This window comes from Pongo abelii, chromosome 18 (genome assembly GCF_028885655.2).
Source record: "Pongo abelii isolate AG06213 chromosome 18, NHGRI_mPonAbe1-v2.0_pri, whole genome shotgun sequence".
Taxonomy (NCBI): domain Eukaryota; kingdom Metazoa; phylum Chordata; class Mammalia; order Primates; family Hominidae; genus Pongo; species Pongo abelii.
In genome coordinates this window covers 73329672-73353763 of record NC_072003.2, presented here as the reverse complement: position 1 = coordinate 73353763, position 24092 = coordinate 73329672, and the positions used below count along the sequence as shown (strand labels likewise).

At 46.8% G+C, this 24092-nt stretch overlaps 1 protein-coding gene across 1 annotated transcript in view; it reads right to left on the bottom strand.

Moving 5' to 3' along the window:
• The window catches only part of COG4 (component of oligomeric golgi complex 4), a 43018-nt gene that overhangs the window by 4071 nt on the left and 14855 nt on the right, over positions 1-24092 (bottom strand). The window contains 5 exon segments of the mRNA NM_001132812.1: positions 6576-6638; positions 12227-12392; positions 13182-13348; positions 13919-14037; positions 16979-17112. Coding sequence (NP_001126284.1) covers positions 6576-6638; positions 12227-12392; positions 13182-13348; positions 13919-14037; positions 16979-17112 — 649 coding nt within the window.

The following is a 24092-nucleotide window of genomic DNA, read 5'->3' as shown; positions in this document are numbered from 1 at the left end:
GAGCTTCAATTTTCCTGTCTATAAAATGGGAACACCAATTCCTGCTCCTCACGTATGAGATGAAGCACAACGTGCCTAGCTCATTGCCTAGCACAGGAGACACTAGCTATTATTGCTATAGTTTCTCCTTTTTTTTTTTTTCCACTTTTATATTTATTTACTTCTTTTTAAATTTTATTTAAATTTACCAAAAAACCACAAAAGCCAGTTTCTGCTTCTTAAATATTTTGGTCCGGCTACCAAAGGGGATGGTCAAGATCATAGCTAAGGTTTAAGGGCTTACTGTATACATGGCTTTGCTCTAAGCATTTTACTTTTATTAAAGTACCAGCCTGGGTGAGGTGGCTCATGCCGGTAATTCTAGCACTTTGGGAGGCCAAGGTGCGAGGACCACTTGAGGCCCGAGTTGAAGAACAGCAGGGAAACATAGTGAGAAGCCGTCTCCACAGAAAATTAAAGAATCAGCTGGATGTAGTGGTGCGCCCCTGCATCCCCAGCTACTCAGGAGGCTGAGGTGAGAGGATCCCTTGAGCCCAAGGGTTCAAGGTTGCAGAGAGCTATGACTGTGCCACTGCACTCCAGCCCAGGCAACAGAGTGAGACCAAAGTACCTATTCTGCTTAAAAACAAAACAAAATGAAAACCAAAAAACCCCCACAACTATTGTAAGTTACTTTGACCTTCATAAAAACAAGTATCTCCTTTATGAAATAGGTAAAATTATCATCCCCATTGTACAGATGAGGAAACTGAGGCACAGAAGTTAAAAATTTATTCAAAGCCATGGCAATAAGTCATGAAAGGCTGAGCATGGTGGCTCACTATCGTAATCCTAGGATTTTGTGAGGCCAAGGTAGGAGGATCGCTGGGGCCCAGGAGTTCAAGACCAGCCTGGGCAACAAAGCGAGACCCTGTCTCTCTCTGTTTTTTTTTTTGAGACAGAGTCTCACTCTGTCGCCCCGGCTGGAGTGCAGTGGCATGATCTTGGCTCACTGCAACCTCCGCCTCCTGGGTTCAAGCGATTCTCGTGCCTCAGCCTCCCGAGTAGCTGGGACTACAGGCATGCGCCACCACACCCAACTAATTTTTGTATTTTTAGTAGAGACGGCGTTTCACCATGTTGGCCAGGCTGGTCTCGAATGCCTGACCTCAGGCGATCCACCCGCCGCAGCCTCCCAAAGTGCTGGATTTACAGGTGTGAGCCACCGCGCCTAGCAGAGACCTTGTCTTTTAACATAGATAAATAAATCATGGAGCTGGGACTCTAGGCCAGGTATTCTGACTCCAAAAATCCTGTTTTGTTTTTGTTTTTGTTTTTTTTTTTTGAGACAGTCTTGCTGTGTCACCCAGGCTGCAGTGCAACGGCATGATCTTGGCTGACTGCAACCTCTGTTTCCCGGGTTCAAGTGATTCTCCCACCTCAGTCTCCGGAGTAGCTGGGATTACGGGCACCCACCATCATGCCCAGCTAATTATTGTATTTTTGTAGAGACGGGGTTTTACCATGTTGGCCAGGCTGGTCTTAAACTCCTGACCTCAGGTGATCTGCCTGCCTGAGCCTCCCAAAGTGCTGAGATTACAGGCGTGAACCACCGTGTATGGTCCAGAATGCCTGTTTCTTTTTTTTTTCTTTTGAGACGGAGTCTCGCTCTATCGCCCAGGCTGGAGTGCAGTGGCTCGATCTCGGTTCACTGCAAGCTCTGCCTCCCGGGTTCACGCCATTCTCCTGCCTCAGCCTCCCGAGTAGCTGGGACTACAGGCACCCACCACCACGCCTGGCTAATTTTTTGTATTTTTAGTAGAGATGGGATTTCACCATGTTAGCCAGGATGGTCTTGATCTCCTGACCTCGTGATCCGCCCGCCTTGGCCTCCCAAAGTGCTGGGATTACAGGTGTGAGCCACCACGCCCAGCCCAGAATGCCTGTTTCTAATCACCACACTACAGCGTAGGTGTAGAGACCTCTCCAGGGGGAACTGCTTGAAACTCGTGTTTTGGGTTGCCAGGAGCTGCCACATTTCTCGTAGCCTCCTTAGAAAGTTCATGCTGTTTTGCCTCCAGAGGGGAAGCAGAATGGAAGAACTCAGAGGGACTCTTCTAGCAGACAAAGGCCCTTCACTCCCACAGTATTACTGACACTCACTGTCTTTGAGTAGTCTTGTAACCTCCCCTGTAAGCTGAATGTCATGCCACCTGATCTGCCTATCTCAAAGGGCTGCTGATGGGGCTAAGAAAGAACATCTGTGAAATGCAAATCTAAGGGCAGCTGCGATTTATGGGAATAGGTTTTTTAGCTCTTTTACTTGGCTAATTCTACCAGCTCACTTGTGAATTTCTAATATTTCCCCAAATTTTACTTTCAAAACCCAACAGACTCATGTTAAAGATGAGGTCAGAAATAGTCTAAAGTGCCATGACTTACAAACAATGATGTCGGCTGGGCGCCGTGGCTCACGCCTGTAATCCCAGCACTTTGGGAGACCGAGGCGGGCAGATCACGAGGTGAAGAGATCGAGACCATCCTGGCCAAAATGGTAAAACCCTGTCTCTACTAAAAATACAAAAATTAGCTAGGTGTGGTGGCACATGCCTGTAGTCTCAGCTACTTGGGAGGCTGAGGCAGGAGAATCGCTTGAATCCGGGAGGTGGAGGTTGCAGTAAGCTGAGACTGCACCACTGCACTCCAGCCTGGGCAACAAGAGCGAAACTTCATCTCAAAAAAAAAAACAAAAGCCAGGCATGGTGGCTCACACCTGTAATCCCAGCACTATGGGAGGCTGAGGTGGGCGGATCGCCTGAGGTCAGGAATTTGAGACCAGCCTAAACAGCATGGTGAAACCTCGTCTCTACTAAAAATACAAAAATCAGCTGGGCATGGTGTCAGGCACCTGTAATCCCAGCAATTTAGGAAGCTGAGGCAGGAGAATCGCCGAGGTTGCAGTGAGCCCAGATCATGCCACTGCACTACAGCCTGGGCAACAGAGCGAGAATCGGTCTCAAAAAATAAAAAAATAAAATAAAATAAAGACAAGGCCAGGCGAGGTGGTTCATGCCTGTAATCCCAGCACTTTGGGACGCCAAGGCGGGTGGATCACTTGAGGCCAGGAGTTCGAGACCAGCCTGGCCAACATGGCAAAACCCCATCCCTACTAAAAATACAAAAATTAGCTGGGTGTGGTGGCAGGTGCTTATAATCCCAGCTACTCCAGAGGCTGAGGCAGGAGAATCACAGAAGTTGCAGTGAGCTGAGATCACGCCATTGTACTCTAGCCTGGGCGACAGAGTGAGACTCCGTCTCAAAAAAAAACCAACAATGATGACAGCCAACTTGTTGAACACATACGATGTGACAGATACTGTTATCAGTACATTATGCCACCACATTTATTTTTATTTTTGAGATGGAGTTTTGCTCTTGTTGCCCAGGCTGGAGTGCAATGGCATGATCTCGGCTCACCACAACCTCCACCTCCGGGGTTCAAGCGATTCTCCTGCCTCAGCCTCCTAACTAGCTGGGATTACAGGCATGCGCCCCTATACCCGGCTAATTTTGTATTTTTAGTAGAGATAGGGTTTCTCCATGTTGGCCAGGCTGGTCTCGAACTCCTGACCTCAGGTGATCTGCCTGCCTCAGCCTCCCAGTGTTGGGATTACAGACCTGAGCCGCCGCGTCCGGCCTATGCCACCTTATTTTATTCCATCCCATTTTGAGGCTTTTTTGGGGTAAATTCCTAATGTAATCCAGTTTACAGTACTACAAACTCCCGCCTGACTGTTCTCTCTGAGTCACCCCTCTCTCCTCTGTGTGCTGGCTCCAGCCTCCTCCTCAGTGTGCCAGCATAAGGCCCGCACTTCACACTAGGTTGTGCACTGAGCCCTTTGTCTCTGCTGCAAAGCATCCTCCTTTGTACAAGTGTTCACTGTGGAGGCAGGGCCCTGGCCTCACTTCTTTCCCAGAGGCTGAGTTTGGGAGTGGGCAAGAACTGGGCCCCTCATTTTCCAATAGTTCACAAAGTAATCCCTCCATGCTGTTATTTTTATTTTGTTAATTTTAAATTTATTTTTACTATTTTTACTTTTTTTTTTCTTTTTTGAGACAGAGTCTTACTCTGTTGCCTAGGCTGGAGTGCAGTGGCACGATCTCGGCTTGCTGCAACCTCCGCCTCCCAGGTTCAAGCGATTCTCCTGCCTCAGCTTCCTGAGTAGCCAGGATTACAGGTGTGCACCACCACACCCGGCTAATTTTTGTAGTTTTAGTAGAGATGGGGTTTCACTATGTTTGCCAGGCTGGTCTCAAACTCCTGACCTCAGGTAATCCACCCGCCTTGGCATCCCAAAGTGCTGAGGGTTATACGTGTGAGCCACCACACCTGGCTACTATTTTTACCTTTTTTTTTTCTTTTGAGATGGAGTCTTGCTCTGTTGCCCAGGCTAGAGTGAAGTGGTGTGATCTCGACTCACTGCAATCTCCGCCTCCTGGGTTCAAGCAATTCTCCTGCCTCAGCCTCCCGAGTAGCTGGGATTACAGGCGCCCGCCACCGTGCCCAGCTAATTTTTGTATTTTTAGTAGAGACAGGGCTTCACCATCTTGGCCAGGCTTGAATGCCTGATCTTGTGATCCACCTGCCTTGGCCTCCCAAAATGCTGGGATTATAGGCGTGAGCCACTGCGCCCAGCCTATTATTACTTTTTAAGTGATGGGGTCTCATTATGTTGCCCAGGCTGGCCTCGAACTCCTGGCCTCAAACAATCCTCCTGACTCAGGGTCCCAAGTAGCTGGGACTACAGGCACGAGCCACCCAGCTATTGTTATTTTGAGATGGAGTTTCGCTCTTGTTGCCCAGGCTGGAGTGCAGTGACGCAATCTCGGCTCACTGCAACCTCCACCTCTGGGGTTCAAGCAATTCTCCTGCCTCAGCCTCCTGAGTAGCTGGGATTATGGGCACATGCCACCACACCCAGCTAATTTTTTTTGTATTTTTAGAGAGACAGGGTTTCATCATGTTGGCCAGACTGGTCTGGAATTCCTGACCTCAGGTGATCCACCTGCCTCGGCCTCCCAAAGTGCTGGGATTACAGGCATGAGCCACCATGCCCAGCCCAGCTACTGTTATTTTTAACTGTTAATACAACTAATAAGTACCACTGCATGCCTCTCATGTACTCAGTGGTTCATATGATCACATTCATCTCATAACAGTCATGTGGCACAGAGGTCATTATCCCTGCTTTATGAATGAGGAGACTGAGGTTACAGAACTTTCGCCTAAGGCCACACAGCTGGGCAGTGGTCGAGTGAAGATTTGAACTTGGGGTGTCTGGCTTCAAAGCCCAAGCAATTTCCACTATACTCTGCTGCCTTCCTCTAAAAAATAACAGCTACTAGCTTTGTATAGGATTAGGCAAACCTTATCTTAATCTCCTACATTTATACAGGGATTTGTCATTTTCATAAAGTGCTTTTGATCCTGATTTTTTTTTTTTTTTTGAGACAGACTCTCCCTCTGTCTCCCAGGCTGGAGTGCAGTGGCATGATCTCGGCTCACTGCAACCTCTGCCTCCTGGGTTCAAGCAATTTTCTGCCTCAGCCTCCCGAGTAGCTGGGATTACAGGCGCCCGCCACCATGGCTGGCTCATTTTTTGTATTTTTAGTAGAGATGGGGTTTCACCATCTTGGCCAGGCTGGTCTTGAATTCCTGACCTCGTGATCCACCCGCCTCAGCCTCCCAAAGTGTTAGGATTACAGGCGTGAGCCACCTCACCCGGCCTTGATCCTGATTTAAAAAAAAAAAGTTTTTTTTTTTGTAGAGATGAGGTCTCACCACATTGCCCAGGCTGGTCTCAAACTCCTGGCCTCAAGTAATCCTCCTGCCTTGGCCTCCCAAAATGTTGAGCTTATAGGTATGAGCCACTTGGCCTCAATCCTGTTTTTTCATTAGGCTACCCAAGAAACACAAGCTAGGGCCGGATGGAGCTATGCATCTCATTTTGTAGATGAGAGGACTGAGGCTCAGAGGGCTAAGGGACTTGTCCAAGGTCACACGCCAACTATGTTCTGGAAGATCTAATTTGTGTGTTATTTTGAGATAGAGTCTGCTCTGTCGCCCAGGCTGGAGTGCAGTGGCATGATCTCAGCTCACTGCAACCTCTGCCTCCCGGGTTCAAGCGATTCTCCTGCCTCAGTTTCCCAAGCAGCTGGGATTACAGGTGTCTGCAACCATGCCCAGCTAATTTTTGTATTTTTAGTAGAGATGGGGTTTCGCCATGTTAGCTAGGCTGGTCTCGAACTCCTGACCTCAAGTGATCCACCCGTCTTGGCCTCCAAAAGTGCTGGGATTATAGGCATGAGCCACCGTGCCTTGCCTGGAAGATCTAATTTGAATTCTGATCTTCCAACTCCTGAGCTTTTCCCCCTGGTCCAAGGATGCCTTGCTATCATGTCAGTCACCAAAGAATCCCCTCAAGTGTGGCTCAATGTCACCAGGATAAGTGTCTTCACTACGATGTGTGTATAGGGCTCTATCCCGACATGGGAAAAGATGGCTGCTGACCACTGATAGGCAATTTCCCTCGTACCTCCAGTGTCTTCTTCAGAGTGGAGATGTTTTCACTGCAGACTTCCACGTTGTTCAGAGTCACCTGGGAGATGAGGAAGGAAGAACGTGACTTCCTGCCGACTGTGCCTGCCACCCACTCCAATGCCAGACCGGCTGACAGCTGTGCTCCATGAAGCTCAGAGAAGGGCTGGCTGGAGTTCAGACTTGCGCTAATGAAAACCCACACTGCTACACCTGAGCAGGACGCTCAGATCTTGGATTGGGCAGAATGGGGAAGCAGGCTCGCCCTTTCTTCTGTGCCTGATGATAGGGAGCCTAAAGCTATCAGGACCTCAGAGGTAGTGAGCTCAGGTTTCAGGTCTTCTTGTACTGTGTTACCTACAGAGCAGAAATGACTCAGGCATACAGGTCCAGGATAAGTTCTGAGGCTCCAAATGGTCAAGCCCCAGGTCAGTGATACAAAGCCTGACATTCATTAAAGAAAAGCTTCCAGAGAGCCTGCCACCTATGAGGTATTTTCTCATTCTTTATCTCACGGAGTCTGCCAAATACCCCCATAGAACACGTATTATCAAGCCCAGTGCATGGGAGGAAATGAGACTCCTCAAAAGGAAAAATGATTTGGCCAGGTGCGGTGGCTCACACCTGTAATCCCAGCACTTTGGGAGGCCAAGGCGGGTGGATCACCTGAGGTCAGGAGTTCAAGACCAGCCTGGCCAACATGGTGAAACCCTGTCTCTAATAAAAATACACACACAAAAATTAGCCAGGCGTGGTGGTGCACATCTGTAGTCCCAGCTACCAGGAGGCTGAGGCAGGAGAATCGCTTGAACCTGGGAGATGGAGGTTGCAGTGAGCTGAAATTGCGTCACTGCACTCCAGCCTGTATGATAGAGCGAGACTCTGTCTCAAAAAAAAAAAAAAAAAAAAAAAAAAAAAAGGCAGGGCAGGGTGGCTCATGCCTGTAATCCCAGCACTTTGGGAGGCCGAGGCAGGTGGATCAAGAGGTCAGGAGTTTGAGACCAGCCTGCGCAACATGGCGAAACCCCATCTCTACTAAAAATACAAAAAATTAGCCAGGCGTGGTGGCGGGCGCCTGTAATCCCAGCTACTCGGGAGACTGAGGCAGGAGAATTGCTTGAACTTGGGAGGCGTAGGTTGCAGTGAGATGAGATCACGCCACTGCACTCCAGCCTGGGTGACAAGAACAAAACTCCGTCTCAAAAAAAAAAAAAAAAAAAAAGTAAAATGATTCACGAAGGTCAGACAGCAACTGATTCAGCAAATATTTACTGAGCACCTGGATGTGCCAGGCACAGTTCTAGGCACTGAGAGAAAGCAATTAACAAAAAAGACATGGTCCATTCCCCACAGAGCTGACATTCCAGAAGGGAAGCCAGATAGTAAACAAATGCATTATATAATGCCAGGAAGAATAACAAAGCACGAAAAGGGACAGACACTCAGAATGACAAGGCCACAAAGCTGGAGCCAGGCTTAGAATTTGGGTCTCTGAGCTTCCAGATGGATAAACAGGTGGAGGTTCCTGGACAGTGGCCATCCGGGGAGGGCATGGAAGCTCCATACCCCTTCCCGCATAATTTGCCCTATTCGTCTCTTCATCTGTATCCTATATAATATCCTTTATAATAAACAAATAAACTAAAAAAATGAATTCAGTTCTCCCTACTCTGGTCCAAAGACGACTTTTTTCATAACATGACTGTCTTACAGACTAGGTGCAGAAATACCAATGATAAAAGTAGCATGGAGGCCGGGCGCGGTGGCTCATGCCTGTAATCCCAGCACTTTGGGAGGCTGACACAGGTGGATCACCTGAGGTTGGGAGTTCGGGACTAGCCTGACCGACATGGAGAAACCCCGTCTCTACTAAAAAAAATACAAAATTAGCCGGGCGTGATGGTGCATGACTGTAATCCCAGCTACTTGGGAGGCTGAGACAGAAGAATCGCTTGAACCCAGGGGGCGGAGGTTGCGGTGAGCCAAGATCACGCCATTGTACTCCAGCCTGGGCAACAACAGCAAAACTCCGTCTCAAAAAAAAAAAAAAAAAAAGTAGCATGGGCATGGTGGCTCACGCCTGTAATCCCAGCACTTTGGGAGGCCGAGATGGGTGGATCACCTGAGGTCAGGAGTTCGAGACCATCCTGGCCAACATGGCAAAACCCCGTCTCTACTAAAAATACAAAAATTAGTCGGGTGTGGTGGCAGATGCCTGTAATCCCAGCTACTTGGGGGGCTGAGGCAGGAGAATCACTTGAACCTGATTGAACTGAACCGGAGGTTGCAGTGAGCCAAGATCGTGCCATTGCACCCCAGCTGGGGCAACAAGAACGAAACTCCATCTCCAAAAAAAAAAAAGTAGCATGGGGCAGAAGTATTAAGGCACCAATTGCTCTGGCCATTCAGAGGAAAGAACAAACGTTATGGTGTGAGGCCTTCAAGGAAGGTTCCATGGCAGGGTTGGTAGCTGAGCTGAACATAAAAGGGTAGAACATAATTCTGACAGGAGATGAAGGTGAGAACATTTCTCCACCCCCATCAGCCTCTCTCTAGCTCACTGTCCTATTTGATATTTTCTTAATAGTCCTTAGGATTTCCTGACATTCTCTGGTTTATCTATTTCTTGTCTCCATGGATCTAGCCTGTTTTCTTCACCACTGCGTCTCTATACAGCACTGTCTACCTTTCCACTTGATGGAAATATTCTAACTGCACTGTCTGGTATGGTAGCCCCCAGCCATGTGTGGCTACTGAGCACCTGAAGCATAGCTAGTACAACTCAGGAAGTGGATTTTTAATTTAAATGTAAATTTCAATAGCCACCTGTGGCTGGTGGCTACCATGTTGGGCAGTGTAGCTCTAGAACCCAGAACAGTGCCTGATATTTAGAAATTTCTCAATAAATATTTGTGGAATGAGTAAGAGAGTGAATATATATATTCTGGAAAGGGGATAATATAAGCAAGTGCAGAATGGCAGAAAACCCAAAAAGGTATTTGAGAAATAGCAGAGTCAGTTCACAGACACGTGCAGGGAAGTGGCAGGAGGTAGAGCTGCGAGGGGCAGAGACTGACAGGGACTTGGGTGCTCTGCTGCAGAGTTAGCCCTGTGACCTGTGGACAGTGGGCTGGCACTGAGGATTTTTAAAGCAGGTGAATGCCACATGAGCACAGCTGTGGTTCGGGAATACTCATCTAGAGGCCATGTGTGGGAGGAAATAGAGGGCCTGGGGATCTCACTGCCTGTAAACTGGTCTGCTGGTGGCATGATGAGGAAGGCAGGGGTGAGGTAAGCAGGAGTCAGTCTTCGAGACATGAGTCAGGAGCTTCAGGATTTCAGGGTAAAAGGAGGATCTCAGAACCCCAGGGGCTGTGACTAGCAAGTCCCTCTCATCTTCCCCGGAGTGCTTCCCTTGTCAGTGTCCTGCAGCCGGTGCTGAAAGTCATGATGCTGACAGTGCTGCTTAGGCCACTGATTGTGGACAGATAAGCCTAACGGTCTTTCTTTAATATGCCACAACATGAGGCCTCTAATGTCACAAGTTTCCAAATAACTGTCCTGTCATGACAGCTGAAGGATGAAGGCCATAAGTGTTTCCAAGGCATTTAAGAGCACCAAGAATAACTGTCATGAGGACTTATGGATTTGAGTTCAAATGGTATTGATTTCAAAGTTTCCCCTGTACTGACAGCCCTAGTAAGCGTGGATTCACTGGGTTTATTCCCTGCCCACAGTGCATGATGTCAGTACATTTGGAGAATTCATCTTGACAGCCAAATGAATCAAGGTGACATAAAAAATAGGTCCTGCAATGGGAGTGATGACATTTTAAATACTTGGTGTCAGGAAAACCAGAAACCTGTCACCAAGCATTTAGCATCACCTCTCTTTTTGGTCTTATCTTCTGGGGCCTCAAACAATGAAACTGTGTTAATGGGAGGTCCTCACAGAGTGAATACGCACTGGCCGGTTTTGGAGACGTGTAGTCAAGTGGTGGAAAACGGAACTGGAAAGGTGGGATGGGTTAGAGTTAGGAGGCTTAAACAAAGACATCTAGCTTTGATGTGGTAGGCAGCAAGCAGCCAATGATTATTTCTGAGCACAGAAATGAAAGTAAGTTCTGTAAAAAAAATCACAAACAAAATATTTAAGTTGGTTCACGATGTGATGCTGGTTGCTGGGCATTTTGGCAAAGTTCTCCAAAGGTAACAACTTTCACAGGCAAAGTTTTTTGGATCTGATCTTTTTTTGGCAGCAACCATGATATCCTAGATTGACAGAAACCATGCCCAGGGCAAATATTTTCTATGACAGGAAGAGAGTGGGGCTGCCTAAACAGCTTTCATATTGGATCTGTCTCATAACCAGTTACTATGGGTTCCTCTGCACAGGGGTTGGTAGATATTAGCAAGTTTAGGCTTCTCTCTCTGAAAGTAACAGCTCTAAACTCTTTTGGGGGTCACAGATCCTTTTAAGAATATGATAGCTAGGTGTGGTGGCTCATGCCTGTAATCCCAACACTTTGGGAGGCCAAGACGGGTGATCACTTGAGGTCAGAAGTTCGAGACCAGCCTGGCCAACATGGCGAAACCCAGTCTTTACTAAAAAAAAAAAAAAAAAAATTAGCCGGGTATGGTGGCGCATGCCTGTAATCCCAGCTACTCGGGAGGCTAAAGCAGGAGAATTGCTTGAACCTGTGAGGCGGAGGTTGCAGTGAGCCAAGGTTACGCCATTGCACTCCAGCCTGGGGAACAAGAGCAAGACTCCATCTCAAAAAAAAAAAAAAAAAAAAAAGAATCTGATAAAAGTTAAGGAAGGACCCTGTGACCCAAAAATGCACGTGAACATTTTTGCATCCAACCCCACCTGTGGGCTACAGATGCTACTAGATGTTTCTTTCAGGCTCGGAGCCTCAGGAGTCAAGACTCAGGGTGCGGCCAATGTGGGGGATGGAGCAGAATGGACGTTGGACTGTGCTACTCCCGTGCGTGCTAAGACAGCGTGTGCCAGAGAGGCCTGATCTTGAGCTTAGGACTCATTTGTGGTCTCTCTGGCTCATCACAAACTGGTTGTTGCTTTGTACAAATCCTTTCATCCTTCTGTGCTCCTCCTTTCCAAGCTGTCACACAATGGAAGGCTTGCTGCTTTATCACATCTGTCATTCTGGGTAGCAAAGGGCTTTAATAAAGCCTTCTTTCCAGAGGAAGTTGAAAGCCTAAGACATGTGCTAGCAGAGCAGTGACGGCAGGCCCGAAGGACTGGCGCCTGCCCATGCTGCGGGCCTCTCCTCAGAGAAGCAGTCTGGTGGCCTGGCACAGATGGTAGAGCTGGTTCTGTGGCAGATGCAAGCCAAGCTTGACACTCAGTGAGCTCCTGAGCAGCTGGGCAGTGCTCTGGGGAATGAATGCTAGGTGACAGCTGGACAGCCCAGCCTCTATCGTGGCTCAGGCTGCTCAGAATATGTCCCTGAGTAAGAAATAGTTTCAGAACCTTCTGAGAGGAACTTCCCTTAAAGGAGGAATTTTCCTTCTATATAGACACTGGAGGAAAAGTCTCTAGCTAGAGGCCAATTATACTGTGGCTTAGCAGTAATAGCGTAACCTCTTGAGATAAACCAACCCAGCTCGTGAGCTGTGGGGTACCTACCAGGAAGGACATCTTCGCCTCGTCAGTACTCTCGATGCCTTTTGTGTCAAATTTGCCTTGCTGGAGGCTGCTGTGCATGATGTTCACGGCACTTGTCACCCCACGCTGGATGTCCTGGAAGGTGGTGGCCGGAAAGCCCATCCGAAGCTTATTACACAGAACATCCCTGGGGGGCAGGATTGCATAGAGGGATTGACGGTGCTCAACTTGGCCACCAGGACAGAAGGGCCAGTCTTCACCACTCTGACCCAGTAGCACAAGGTGCTCTTTTAGGGGGAATAACCAGTCCTTAAGACCACTGTAGGAGACCTGAGGAGCCAGGGTATGAAAGTAACCAGCACCCCCTCAAGGACACTGATGTGACAAGAACATACAGGGGAGACTGGCCAATCTCTACTGTTTATGAGGCTTTTAGCCATCACCACTGCACTCCCAACAAAGCTGTGCAGCTTAGTGAACGCAGTACCACGTAGGAGTTGAGAACAGGTTTTGAGTCACTCAGTTCTGGATTCCACCTCTGACTCCTAAATGGTGGATCTTTGACGAGGACGGAATCTCCCTAAAGCCCAGTTTCCTCATCTATAAAACAGAGCTAACAGTTCCTACCTCATAGGGTTGTTATTAGCACCTCAAAAGCGCAGGAGATTAGCATAGTGCTGGGCCTGTAGCAATGGTACCTATTGGTGATATCATTCATCTGAACTGCCTGTTCTCTTTCCTACGTCTAAGGGCCCATAGCTCCTTCAGTCTAGTCCAGGGAACAGAAATTTGGCCCATGAGATATATGGCTGACCAACAGCTTCCTGAAGCCAAGGATACTATCTTAGGGATAGGAGCTTATGTCCTGTATAGAACTTAACTAGAATCATGAGGACAAAGGGCAGAAACAAATGGGCCTGAGGAATCAACAGGAAGGGCCTTTCTGCCTAGAAAGGAGAAAGGGAGTCAACTGTACCTGAAGTCAGACTCCAGCTCTGTGGTGGCAAGGTTGATCATGGCACAGAGACAGTCAATGCTGGAGCTGGACAGAGCCCGCCCAATGCACTTCTTAACAATGTAGAAGACATCATCCACCATGCTGGATGTCAACTGGCCCTTCTCATAGGTGTCCAGAGCCACAGCCTACCCAAAAGGCAAAGCCAACACTGAGGGTCCCAGTTGTGCATGTCATGTTCTAGATGATTCTGGGTACACTGGCCCTAGCTCTGCTCCCTTTTCTGTACCTTGTCCATGTTTCTCCCAACATGGTGTGTTCTGGTCATGGATTGGTGTGCATCCTCCTTGTCAAAATAGCTCACTTCCCTATTGATCACTAGGTGAACAAATTAAATATTTCGGGCCTTAGCCCTGCAGAGATCCATTACCTGGGGAGTGTAAGACATCTGCAGAGGCCCTACTTCCCTGAGGCTCCTTACCCACAAACCTTCAGGGAGGTAGGGAACAAGTGGGCTCCCTGAAGAGCTGAGCTGAGCTGTTCTTTTGTAATTCTTGGGAAGGAAGTCCTAGCTGGGTATACAAAGAGCACAACGACTCCAAAGATGCTCTCTAACCATACAAAGTGGTACCACACAATCTGCATGCAAGAGTATTCTCAAAGCAGGACCAAGAAATATGACATGCCTCAGCCATTTCCTTCAGCCTGGCTTCTTGGACCGGAAGCCCCATTTCCAAGAGATGCGTCCTATGTCCTACCTTATTGACAGTCTCCCTCATGAAGTACTCCTCCATGGTAACATATAAGCCAATTAGCTCCTGCATGGTACAGCTCAAAAGGCAGTTATTGAGGAGTTTGTCCAGACACTTCTGGTGCTCTAGGGGACAGCCAAGAAAGGAATACTCATTTTTTTTCCCCCAAGGGAAACAGAGCAACTTTTTTCATTTTTTCAGGTTCCTTTCTAGTCTTTCTTCGAAATATGTACATATTTTACATGGTTATAATCATGATACAGATAGCAATTTTGAATTCTGCTTTAAAAAAGTATATCATAAATATTTTCCATGTTTTCACCTACCTTATTTTTCATGACTATGTGGCATTTCATCAGGTGCATAATCCACATTTTAAAAACTACTTTTTTTAACTATTTTGTTTTTTTTTGAGATAGAGTTTCACTCTTGTTGCCCAGGCTGGAGTACAATGGCGCGATGTCGGCTCATCGCAACCCCTGCCTCCCAGGTTCAAACAATTCTCCTGCCTCAACCTCCCGAGTAGCTGGGATTACAGGCATGCACCACCACGCCCGGCTAATTTTGTATTTTTAGTAGAGACGGGGTTTCTCCATGTTGAGGTTGGTCTCGAACTCCTGACCTCAGGTGATCCGCCTGCGTCGGCCTCCCAAATTGCTGGGATTACGGGCGTGAGCCACCATGCCCGGGCTTATTTTTAACTTCTACGTTGTTTCATGTGAAATTGAGAAAATAACCACTCTATTTTTAGACACCTGGTTATTTCCAAATATTTTGCCATTACTGGAGATAACCGAAAATCATAATAATTGGAGATTATAGTGAATACTTTTGTACGAAAAACTTTTTACTCCTTTTCCATCATTCCCTTAGGATTAATTAATAGGAGTCAAAAGATGTAAGTGTCCATGGCAAAGATAAAAATATACTGGATATAGAATATTTCATTCTCTACACCAGTATTGTCCAATAGAATTTCTGTGATAATGAAAATATTCTGGTCAGGTGTGGTGGCTCACACCTGTAATCCCAGCACTTTGTGGGGCCAAGGTGGGAGGATCGCTTGGGTCCAGGAGTTTTGAGACCAGCCTGGGCAACACAGCAATACTCTGTCTCTACAAAAAATAAACAAACAACAAGATAAGAGAAAATATTCCGTATCTGTTATCTGATATAGTAGCCATTAGCCATGTTAGCGATTGAGCAGGTGAAATGTGATGAACATAACTTAGGAACTGAATATTTTTATTTTTTTATTAAAATGTTTTTTTCTCGGAATCCAGGTGAGAAAGATGAATTTAAAATTTTATTTAATTGTAATTAAATTTGAATTTGAATTTCAATTCATGAATGGCTACGTATTGGGCAGCACAGCTCTGAATAGTGATAGTCATCATTATTGCTTCTCAGTCTTTTGGCTAAGATCAAGTGATAGTCATCACTGACATTGACAAGCGAACTCCGAATGAGCACACAATTTCCTTTATACACTGATTCTGTAACGCCCCTGCCACATATTATTGGCACAAACCATGCAGAATGCCACAGATGCTGGGTGGGTCTCAAGTCCCAGCCCAAAGAACCCTGCATATATTTGCCCAGCAGGATTTTTATTTTTTTAATTTTTTTCCTTTAACTCTTACTTTAGTAGCCAGCAGGAATTAAATGGTCATTTTAAAAACCTAGAGAGTCAATCTGTAAATGAAATTGGACTTTGGCATACCTTTTAAAAAAATTTATTTATTTATTTATTTATTTATTTATGTATTTATTTTTGAGACAGAGTCTCTCTTGTCGCCCAGGCTGGAGTGCAGTGGCACGATCTCGGCTCACTGCAAGCTCCGCCTCCCAGGTTCACGCCATTCTCCTGCCTCAGCCTCCCGAGTAGCTGGGACTGCAGGCGCCCGTCACCACGCCTGGCTAATTTTTTTGTATTTTTAGTAGAGACAGAGTTTCACCACATTAGCCAGGACGGTCTCAATCTCCTGACCTTGTGATCCGCCCGCCTCGGCCTCCCAAAGCGCTGGGATTACAGGCGTGAGCCACCGCGCCCGACCTAAAAATTTTTTTAAATGTTTATCTTTTATTATTTAATTTAATTTAATTTAATTTTTTAGAGATGGGGTTTCACTATGTTGACCAGGCTGGTCTCAAACTCCTGGGCTCAAGCATCCTTCCTCCTCGGCCTCCCAAAGTTTTGGGATTATGCGTGAGCCACCATACCCAGCCAAAATTTTTATCTTTTAATATAGTGACAGGGTCTTGTCATGTTGCCCAGGCTGGTCTTGAACTCTTGAGCTCAAGCGATTCTCCTGCCTCAGCCTCCCAAAGTGTTGGGATTACAGGTGTGAGCCACTGCACCCAGCCCCCTTTCTTATCAATATCAATTATTCCTTGAAAAATTGTGACTGGGGGGAACTGGGAGACTGAGAGGGATGAGAGGATTCCTGTACATTATATACTCTTTTTTTTTTTTTTTTTTTGAGACAGATTCTGGCTCTGTCACCCAGGCTGGAGTGCAGTGGCGCAATCTTGGCCCTATGCCCCCCAGGGTTCAAGCAATTCTCCCGTCTCAACCTCCCGAGTAGCTGGGACTACAGGTGCATTGCACCATGCTCGGCTAATTTTTGTATTTTTAGTAGAGATGCGGTTTCACCTATTGGTCAGGCTGGTCTTGAACTCCTGACCTCCGGTAATCCACCCGCCTCAGCCTCCCAAAGTGCTGGGATTACAGATGTGAGCCACCGCATCTGGCCTATGTACTCTTTAAAACAAACAAACAAAAAAAACAAAGAACACTTTATTGAAGTATAATTTATATCCCATAAAATTTAAAACAGGGCACCAGTGTCCTCATCTGTAAAGTGATTAGATGGCCTCAAAGATCTAGTCCAATTCTAAAATCCAGTAAATTTAGATTTCTTCCTGGGAGTCAATTTGCCTACAGACCACCAGGGGCTAATAAGTCCCAACTGTTTCCTTAATAAGAGATCTGTGGCTTAACTATTAAGAAACACTGCCAATTGTTATCTCAACCCTCACCAAAAATATGGGAAATATTTTTACCTTGCTTTACTTCTTCTGAGGCCATGGAGTCTCCCACCTCAAAATCAGAGCTAATCCTCTTCTTGAGGAAGCGTAAGTATAGCTCACTGCGGGCATTCATCAGGGTGACCTCAGTCAGGATGGGGTCCAGTTCTCTGAGACACATGGAGCAGAAGGAACAGGAGGACAATGGATTCCCTTAGACACAAGAGCTACAGGGCAAAGAGTCCCAAATTCCCCCTCCCCACTGGGCCCATAAGGAACAGCTCTGCCAGATGGCCCTCCTAGCTCTGCTGGCCCAATTAGAATCAGAGATAGCTGTCAATCACATTTTCCATTTACCTGCTTCACCTAAATCATTCACTCTCTAAAATTCTGCCAGACCTAAATAAAAAGTTGGGAGATGTGTCTTCTTTTCTTTTCTTTTTTTTTCGAGATGGAGTCTTGCTCTGTTGCCCAGGCTGGAATGCAGTGGCTCGATCTCAGCTCCTGCAAGCTCCACCTCCTGGGTTCACGCCATTTCTCCTGCCTCAGCCTTCTGAGTAGCTGGGACTGCAGGCGCCCGCCACCATGCCCGGCTAATTTTTTGTATTTTTAGTAGAGACGGGGTTTCACTGTATTAGCGAGGATGGTCTCGACCTCCTAACCTTGTGATCCACCCGCCTCAGCCTCCCAAAGTGCTGGAATTACAGGTGTGAGCCACTGTGCCCGGCCTATTTTCTTTTCTTTTTGAGACAGAGTCTTGCTCTGTTGCCTAGGCTGGAGTGCAGTGGTGCAATCTTGGCTCACTGCAACCTCCACCTCTAGGTTCAAGTGAGTCTCATGCCTTAGCCACGTGAGTAGCTGGGATTACAGGTGTGTGCCACCCCACCTGGCAGATTTTTTTTTTTTCCAGATTTTTGTATCTTTAGTAGAGATGGGATTTTGCCATGTTGGCTAGGCCAGTCTCGAACTCCTGGCCTCAAGTGATCCTCCTGCCTTGGCCTCTTGAAGTGCTGGGATTACAGGCATGAGCTACAGCACCTGGCCTCTTTTGTGGTTTGAATAAAGATTACCTATGACCAGGCATGGTGGCTCACGCCTGTAATCCCAGCACTTTGGGAGGCTGAGGCGGGCGGATCATGAGGTCAAGAGATCGAGACCATCCCAGCCAACATGGTGAAACCCCATTTCTACTAAAAATACAAAAATTAGCTGGGTGTGGTGGCGCATGCCTGTAGTCCCAGCTACTCAGGAGGCCAAGGCAGGAGAATCGCTTGAACCCAGGAGGTGGAGGCTGCAGTGAGCTGAGATCGCGCCACTGCACTCCAGCCTGGAGAGAGAGCAAGACTCCGTCACAAAAAAAAAAAAAAAAAAAAAAAAGAGGCCGGGCACGGTGGCTTACGCCTGTGATCCCAGCACTTTGGGAGGCTGAGGTGGGTGGATCACCTGAGGTCGGGAGTTCGAGACCAGCCTAACCAACATGGAGAAACCCTGTCTCTACTAAAAATACAAAATTAGCCGGGCGTGGTGGCACATGCCTGTGATCCCAGCTACTATGGAGGCTGAGGCAGGAGAATCGCTTGAACCCAGGAGGCGGAGGTTGCGGTGAGCTGAGATCATGCCATTGCATTCCAGCCTGGGCAACAAGAGCAAAACTCTGTCTTAAAAAAAAAAAAAAAAAAAAAAAAAAAAAAGATTATCTGTGTCTCATGTGAAAGAAAACTCTCCAATCTCTAGTTTAGCCCTGGCAGGATGTTAGGAAATACCATTAAACTGCCCTACACTCATTCATTTATCGTGATGAATAGCCAAAATAATCTTGAAAAATACAAAGTTGGAGGAATTCCACTTTCTAATTTCAAAACTAACTACGAAGCCACAGCAATCAAGACTGTGGTACTGGCATATGAATAGATATATGGATTAATGGAACAGAACTGTGAGTCCAGATGGTTGACTGATTTTCAATGAGCGCTAGGACAATTCAATAAACAACGAAGGGTCTTTTCAGCAAATTGTGCTAGGACAACTGAGATCCACATGAAAAAGAATCAAGTTGAACTCCTACCTCACATAATATACAAAAATTAACTTCCTTTGCACACTGAAGTCCAAGAGGTTTTTTCTTTCTTTCTTTTTTTGTCTTTTTTGAGATAGGGTCACTGTCTGTCTCCCAGGCTGGAGTACAGTGGCACAATCACAGCTCACTGCAGGCTCAGCTTCCCTGGGATCAGGCAATCCTCCCACCTCAGCCTCCCAAGTAGCTGGGATTATAGACATGTGCCACCACGTCTGGCTAATTTTTGTATTTTTGGTAAAGATGGGGTTTCCCCATGTTGTCCAGGCTGGTCTCGAATTCCTAGGCTCAAGCGATCTGCCCATCTCTGCCTCCCAAAGTGCTGGTACTACAGGTGTGAGCCACCTTGGCACCTGGCCCCAAGAGATCTTTACAAACATAAATCTGGTCATATCATATAGTTTCCATAGCTCTCAGAATACAAGACTCTGAACGGCCTGACTCTAATGATCTCTCCATATTCACCATTTCAGGCTCTCCTCTACTCTTTGAACTTCAGCTACACTGGCCTTCTTTCAGTTTTAAAAAAACACATGACCTTTGCACATGCTTTCCTTGCCCTATCTGGAATACTCCTCACATCTTAACTCTTACTTACTCTTAAGGTCTCAGACCTAAGGTCATTTCCTCAGGAATTATTTCTTCAACTTTCCCAGACTAGGCTACTACATCTCTTTATGACATGTTGTCCTGCACCCTACACTCAGTATATCACAGTGGCTGACAGCATCCACTCTAGAGTCAGACTGCTTGGATTCCATTTCTCACTGCCATTTTCTAGCTGCATGACCTTGGGCAAGTCATCTGACCTCTCCAGCCTTCAGTTTCTTCCACTGGAAAATGCTTATGGATTAAATCAGTGATTTTCTACTGAGGGCGATTTTATTCCCAGCTCCCCCATTCCCCTACCCATACCCCCCTGGGGTATTTTAGCATCTGGTGGATAGAGGCCAGGGATGCTGCTAACCATCTTACAATGCGTAGAACAGACCCCACCTAACAAAAAATTATCCAGTCAAGGCCGGGTGCAGTGGTTCACGACTGTAATCCCACTACTTTGGGAGGCTGAGGCGGGCAGATCACCTGAGGTTAGGAGTTCAAGACCAGCCTAGACAACAAGGTGAAACCCCCTCTCTACTAAAAATATAAAAATTAGCCAGACATAGTGGTGAGTGCCTGTAATCTCAGCTACTCGGGAGGCAGAGGCACGAGAACTGCTTGATCCTGGGAGGCGGAGATTGCAGTGAGCCGAAATTGAGCCACTGCACTCCAGCCTGGGTGATGGAGTGAGATTCTATTTAAAAAAAAAAAAAAGAGGCCGGGCATGGTGGCTCACTCCTGTAATCCAGCACTTTGGGAGGCCGAGGTGGGTGGATTACAAGGTCAGGAGTTTGAGACCAGCCTGGCCAAGATGGTGAAACCTCATCTCTACTAAAAATACAAAAATTAGCCAGGCACGCTGGCGGGGTGCCTGTAATCCCAGCTACTTGGGAGGTTGAGGCAGGAAAATTGCTTGAACCCAGGAGGCGTAGGTTGCAGTGAGCTGAGACCATGCCACTGTACTCTAGCCTGGGTGACAGAGCAAGACTGTCACAAAAAAAAAAAAAAAAAAAATCCAGTCAAAATGCCGTTAGTGCAGAAGTTAAGAAACCTTGGATTAAATGATTTAATATTTATTAAGTGTTCAGAACAGTGTCTGGCATACAGTTGACATTACATATGTGTTAGCTATTGCTATTATCTACTTTATAGACCATAGGTGCCACGAAGAAAAAATTATGTTTGCTTGCTCACTTTGCTTGTTGCCATATCAAGGACCAGTATCTGGCACATGTGTACTCAGTAAAACTTTGATTGAATGAATATATTTTATGTTTGGATTTTCTTCTTTTTTTTTTTTTTTTTTTTTTTTGAGACAGAGTCTTGCTCTGTTACCCAGGCTGGAGTGCAGTGGTGCGATCTTGGCTCACTGCAACCTCCGCCTCCCAGGTTCACACCATTCTCCTGCCTCAGCCTCCCGAGTAGCTGGGACTACAGGCACCCGCCAACACGCCCGGCTAATTTTTTGTTTTTTGTTTTTTTTAGTAGAGACAGGGTTTCACCGTGTTAGCCAGGACGGTCTTGATTTCCTGACCTCGTGATCTGCCTGACTCAGCCTCCCAAAGTGCTGGGATTACAGGTGTGAGCCACCGCGCCCGCTGAATTTTCTTGTAAGAAGCACATATTATTTTTATCATAAAAAAGTAGGCTGGGAGCAGTGGCTCACACCTGTAATCCCAGCACTTTGGGAGGCCAAAGGCGGGCAGATCATGAGGTCAGGAGATCGAGACCATCCTGGCTAACACCGTGAAACCCTGTCTCTACTAAAAATACAAAAAATTAGCCGGGCATGGTGGTGGGCACCTGTAGTCCCGGCTACTCGGGAGGCCGAGGCAGGAGAATGGCGTGAACCCGGGAGGTGGAGCTTGCAGTGAGCCGAGATAGCGCCACTCCACTCCAGCCTGAGCGATAGAGTGAGACTCTGTCTCAAAAAAAAAAAAAAAAAAAAAAAAAAAAAAAAGGTAAAAGTTTGGCTGGATTACAGGGGCTCATGCCTGTAATTCCAGTGCTTTGGGAGGCTGAGGCAGGGGGAATCACTTGAGATCTGGGGTTCAAGACCATCCTGGGCAACATAGCAAGCCCTCATCTCTACCAAAAATTAAAAAATTGGCCAGGCATGGTGGCTCATGCCTGTAATTCCAGCACTTTGGGAGGCCGAGGTGGGTGGATCACCTGAGGTCAGGAGTTTGAGACCAGCCTGGCCAACGTGGCAAAACCTCATCTTGGCCAGGCGCGGTGGCTCATGCCTGTAATCCCAGCACTTTGGGAGGCTTAGGCGGGTGGATCACGAGGTCAGGAGATTGAGACCATCCTGGCTAACACGGTAAAACCCTGTCTCTACTAAAAATACAAAAAAAAAAAAAATTAGCTGGGCATGGTGGCGGGCACCTGTAGTCCCAGCTACACGGGAGGCTGAGGCAGGAGAATGGCATGAATCCAGGAGGCGGAGCTTGTAGGGAGCCGAGATCGTGCCACTGCACTCCAGCCTGGGCGACAGAGCGAGACTCCGTCTAAATAAAAAAAAAAAAACCTCATCTCTACTAAAAATACAAAAAAATTAACTGGGCGTGGTGGCACCTGCCTATAGTCCCAGCTACTTGGGAAGCTGAGGCAGGAGAATCGCTGAACCTGGCAGGCAGAGGTTGTGGTGAGTCGATATCACACCATGCCACTGCACTCCAGCCTGCGCAAAAGAGCGAGACTGCCTCAAAAAAAAAGAAGAAAAACATTTAGCTGGGAGTGGTGACTGTAATCCTAGCTAATCAGGAGCTACTCAGGAGGCTGAGGCTGGAGGATCGCCTGAGTCCACGAGTTGGTGTTTACAGTGTGCTGTGATTGTGTCACTGTACCACTTCACTCCAGCCTGGGAAACAGAGACCCTGTTTCTAATTAAAAAAAAAAAAACGTAAAAGTTTAAAATTTTAGGATAGTAGTTACCTTTGTGGGAAGGGAAGAGGAGAGTCACTCTGGGGGCTTCAAGTGTAGTCATGCTACATAAGAACATTTTGGTCAAAAATGAACTGCTGGGCTGGGCATGGTGGCTCACGCCTGTAATCCCATCACTTTGGGAAGCCTTTGGGAGGTGAGAGGATCACTTGAGCCCAGGAGTTCCAGACCAGCCTAGGCAACATGGCAAAACCTTGTCTCTACAAAAAATACAAAAATTAGCCCAGCATGGTAGTGTACAATATGTATACACCAGCTACTGATATGTGTCCCAGCCACTCAGGAGGCCGAGGTGGAGGATTGCTTAAGCCCAGAAGGTCAAGGCTGCAGTGAGCCAGGATCATACCACCGTACTGCAGTCTGGCCTGGGCAACAAAGCAAGACCTTATCTCAAAAAAACAAAAAAACCCCAAAACAACAACAAAAAATACTGTATCGGTATACACAAGAGTGTTCCCATAATATTATAATATTATATTTTTACTGTACCTTTTCTATGTTTAGATATGTTTAGATATACAAGTACTTACCATTGTGTTATAATTGCCTATGGTATTCAGTACAGTAATATGCCATACAGGTTTATAGTCTAGGAGCAATAGTTTGTATCATATAGCCTAGGTGTGTAGTAGGCTAAGAACACCCTACGATGTTGACACAATGGAAATCGTCTAACGATGTATTTCTCAGAATGTACTCCAGTTGTTGGCAGGGTATGGTGGCTCATGCCTATAATCTCAGCATTTTGGGAGGCTGAGGTGGGAGGATCACTTAAGGTCAGAGTTTGAGACTAACCTGGCCATCATGGCAAAACCCTGTCTCTACTAAAATTATAAAAAATTAGCTGGGAATGGTGGTGCACGCCTGTAGTTCCAGCTACTTGGGAGGCTGAGGGAGGAGAATCGCTTGAACCTGGGAGGCAGGGGCTGTAGTGAGCCAAGATCACGCTACTGCACTCCAGCGTGGGTGACAGAGTGACACTGTCTCAAAAAAAGAAAAAAAAATGTATTCCAGTCATTAAATGACACACGATTGTACTGATTATGATTTATTATTTATTATTTTTTGAGACGGAGTCTCGCTCTGTAACCCAGGCTGGAGTGCAGTGGTGCGATCTCAGCTCACTGCAAACTCCGCCTCCGGGTTCAAGCGATTCTCCTGCCTCAGCCTTCTGAGTAGCTGGGACTACAGGCGTGCACCACCATGCCCAGCTAATTTTTGTATTTTTATTAGAGACGGGGTTTCACCATATTGGCCAGGCTGGTCTCGAACTCCCAACCTTGTGATCTGCCTGCCTCGGCCTCCCAAAGTGCTGGGATTACAGGCATGAGCCACCACGCCTGGCTGATTATGATTTATTATACATTTTATTTATATATACTTTTGTTCATATGATACATTCCACTGAAAAATAAGAGTAATTGATAAAATATTTTTAAAACATAGACCACATTGTAACAGAGTAGTCTGAATTATATATACATGATTACCAATTCAAACTCCTGTGGGCCGAAGAGAGAAGGATTATTA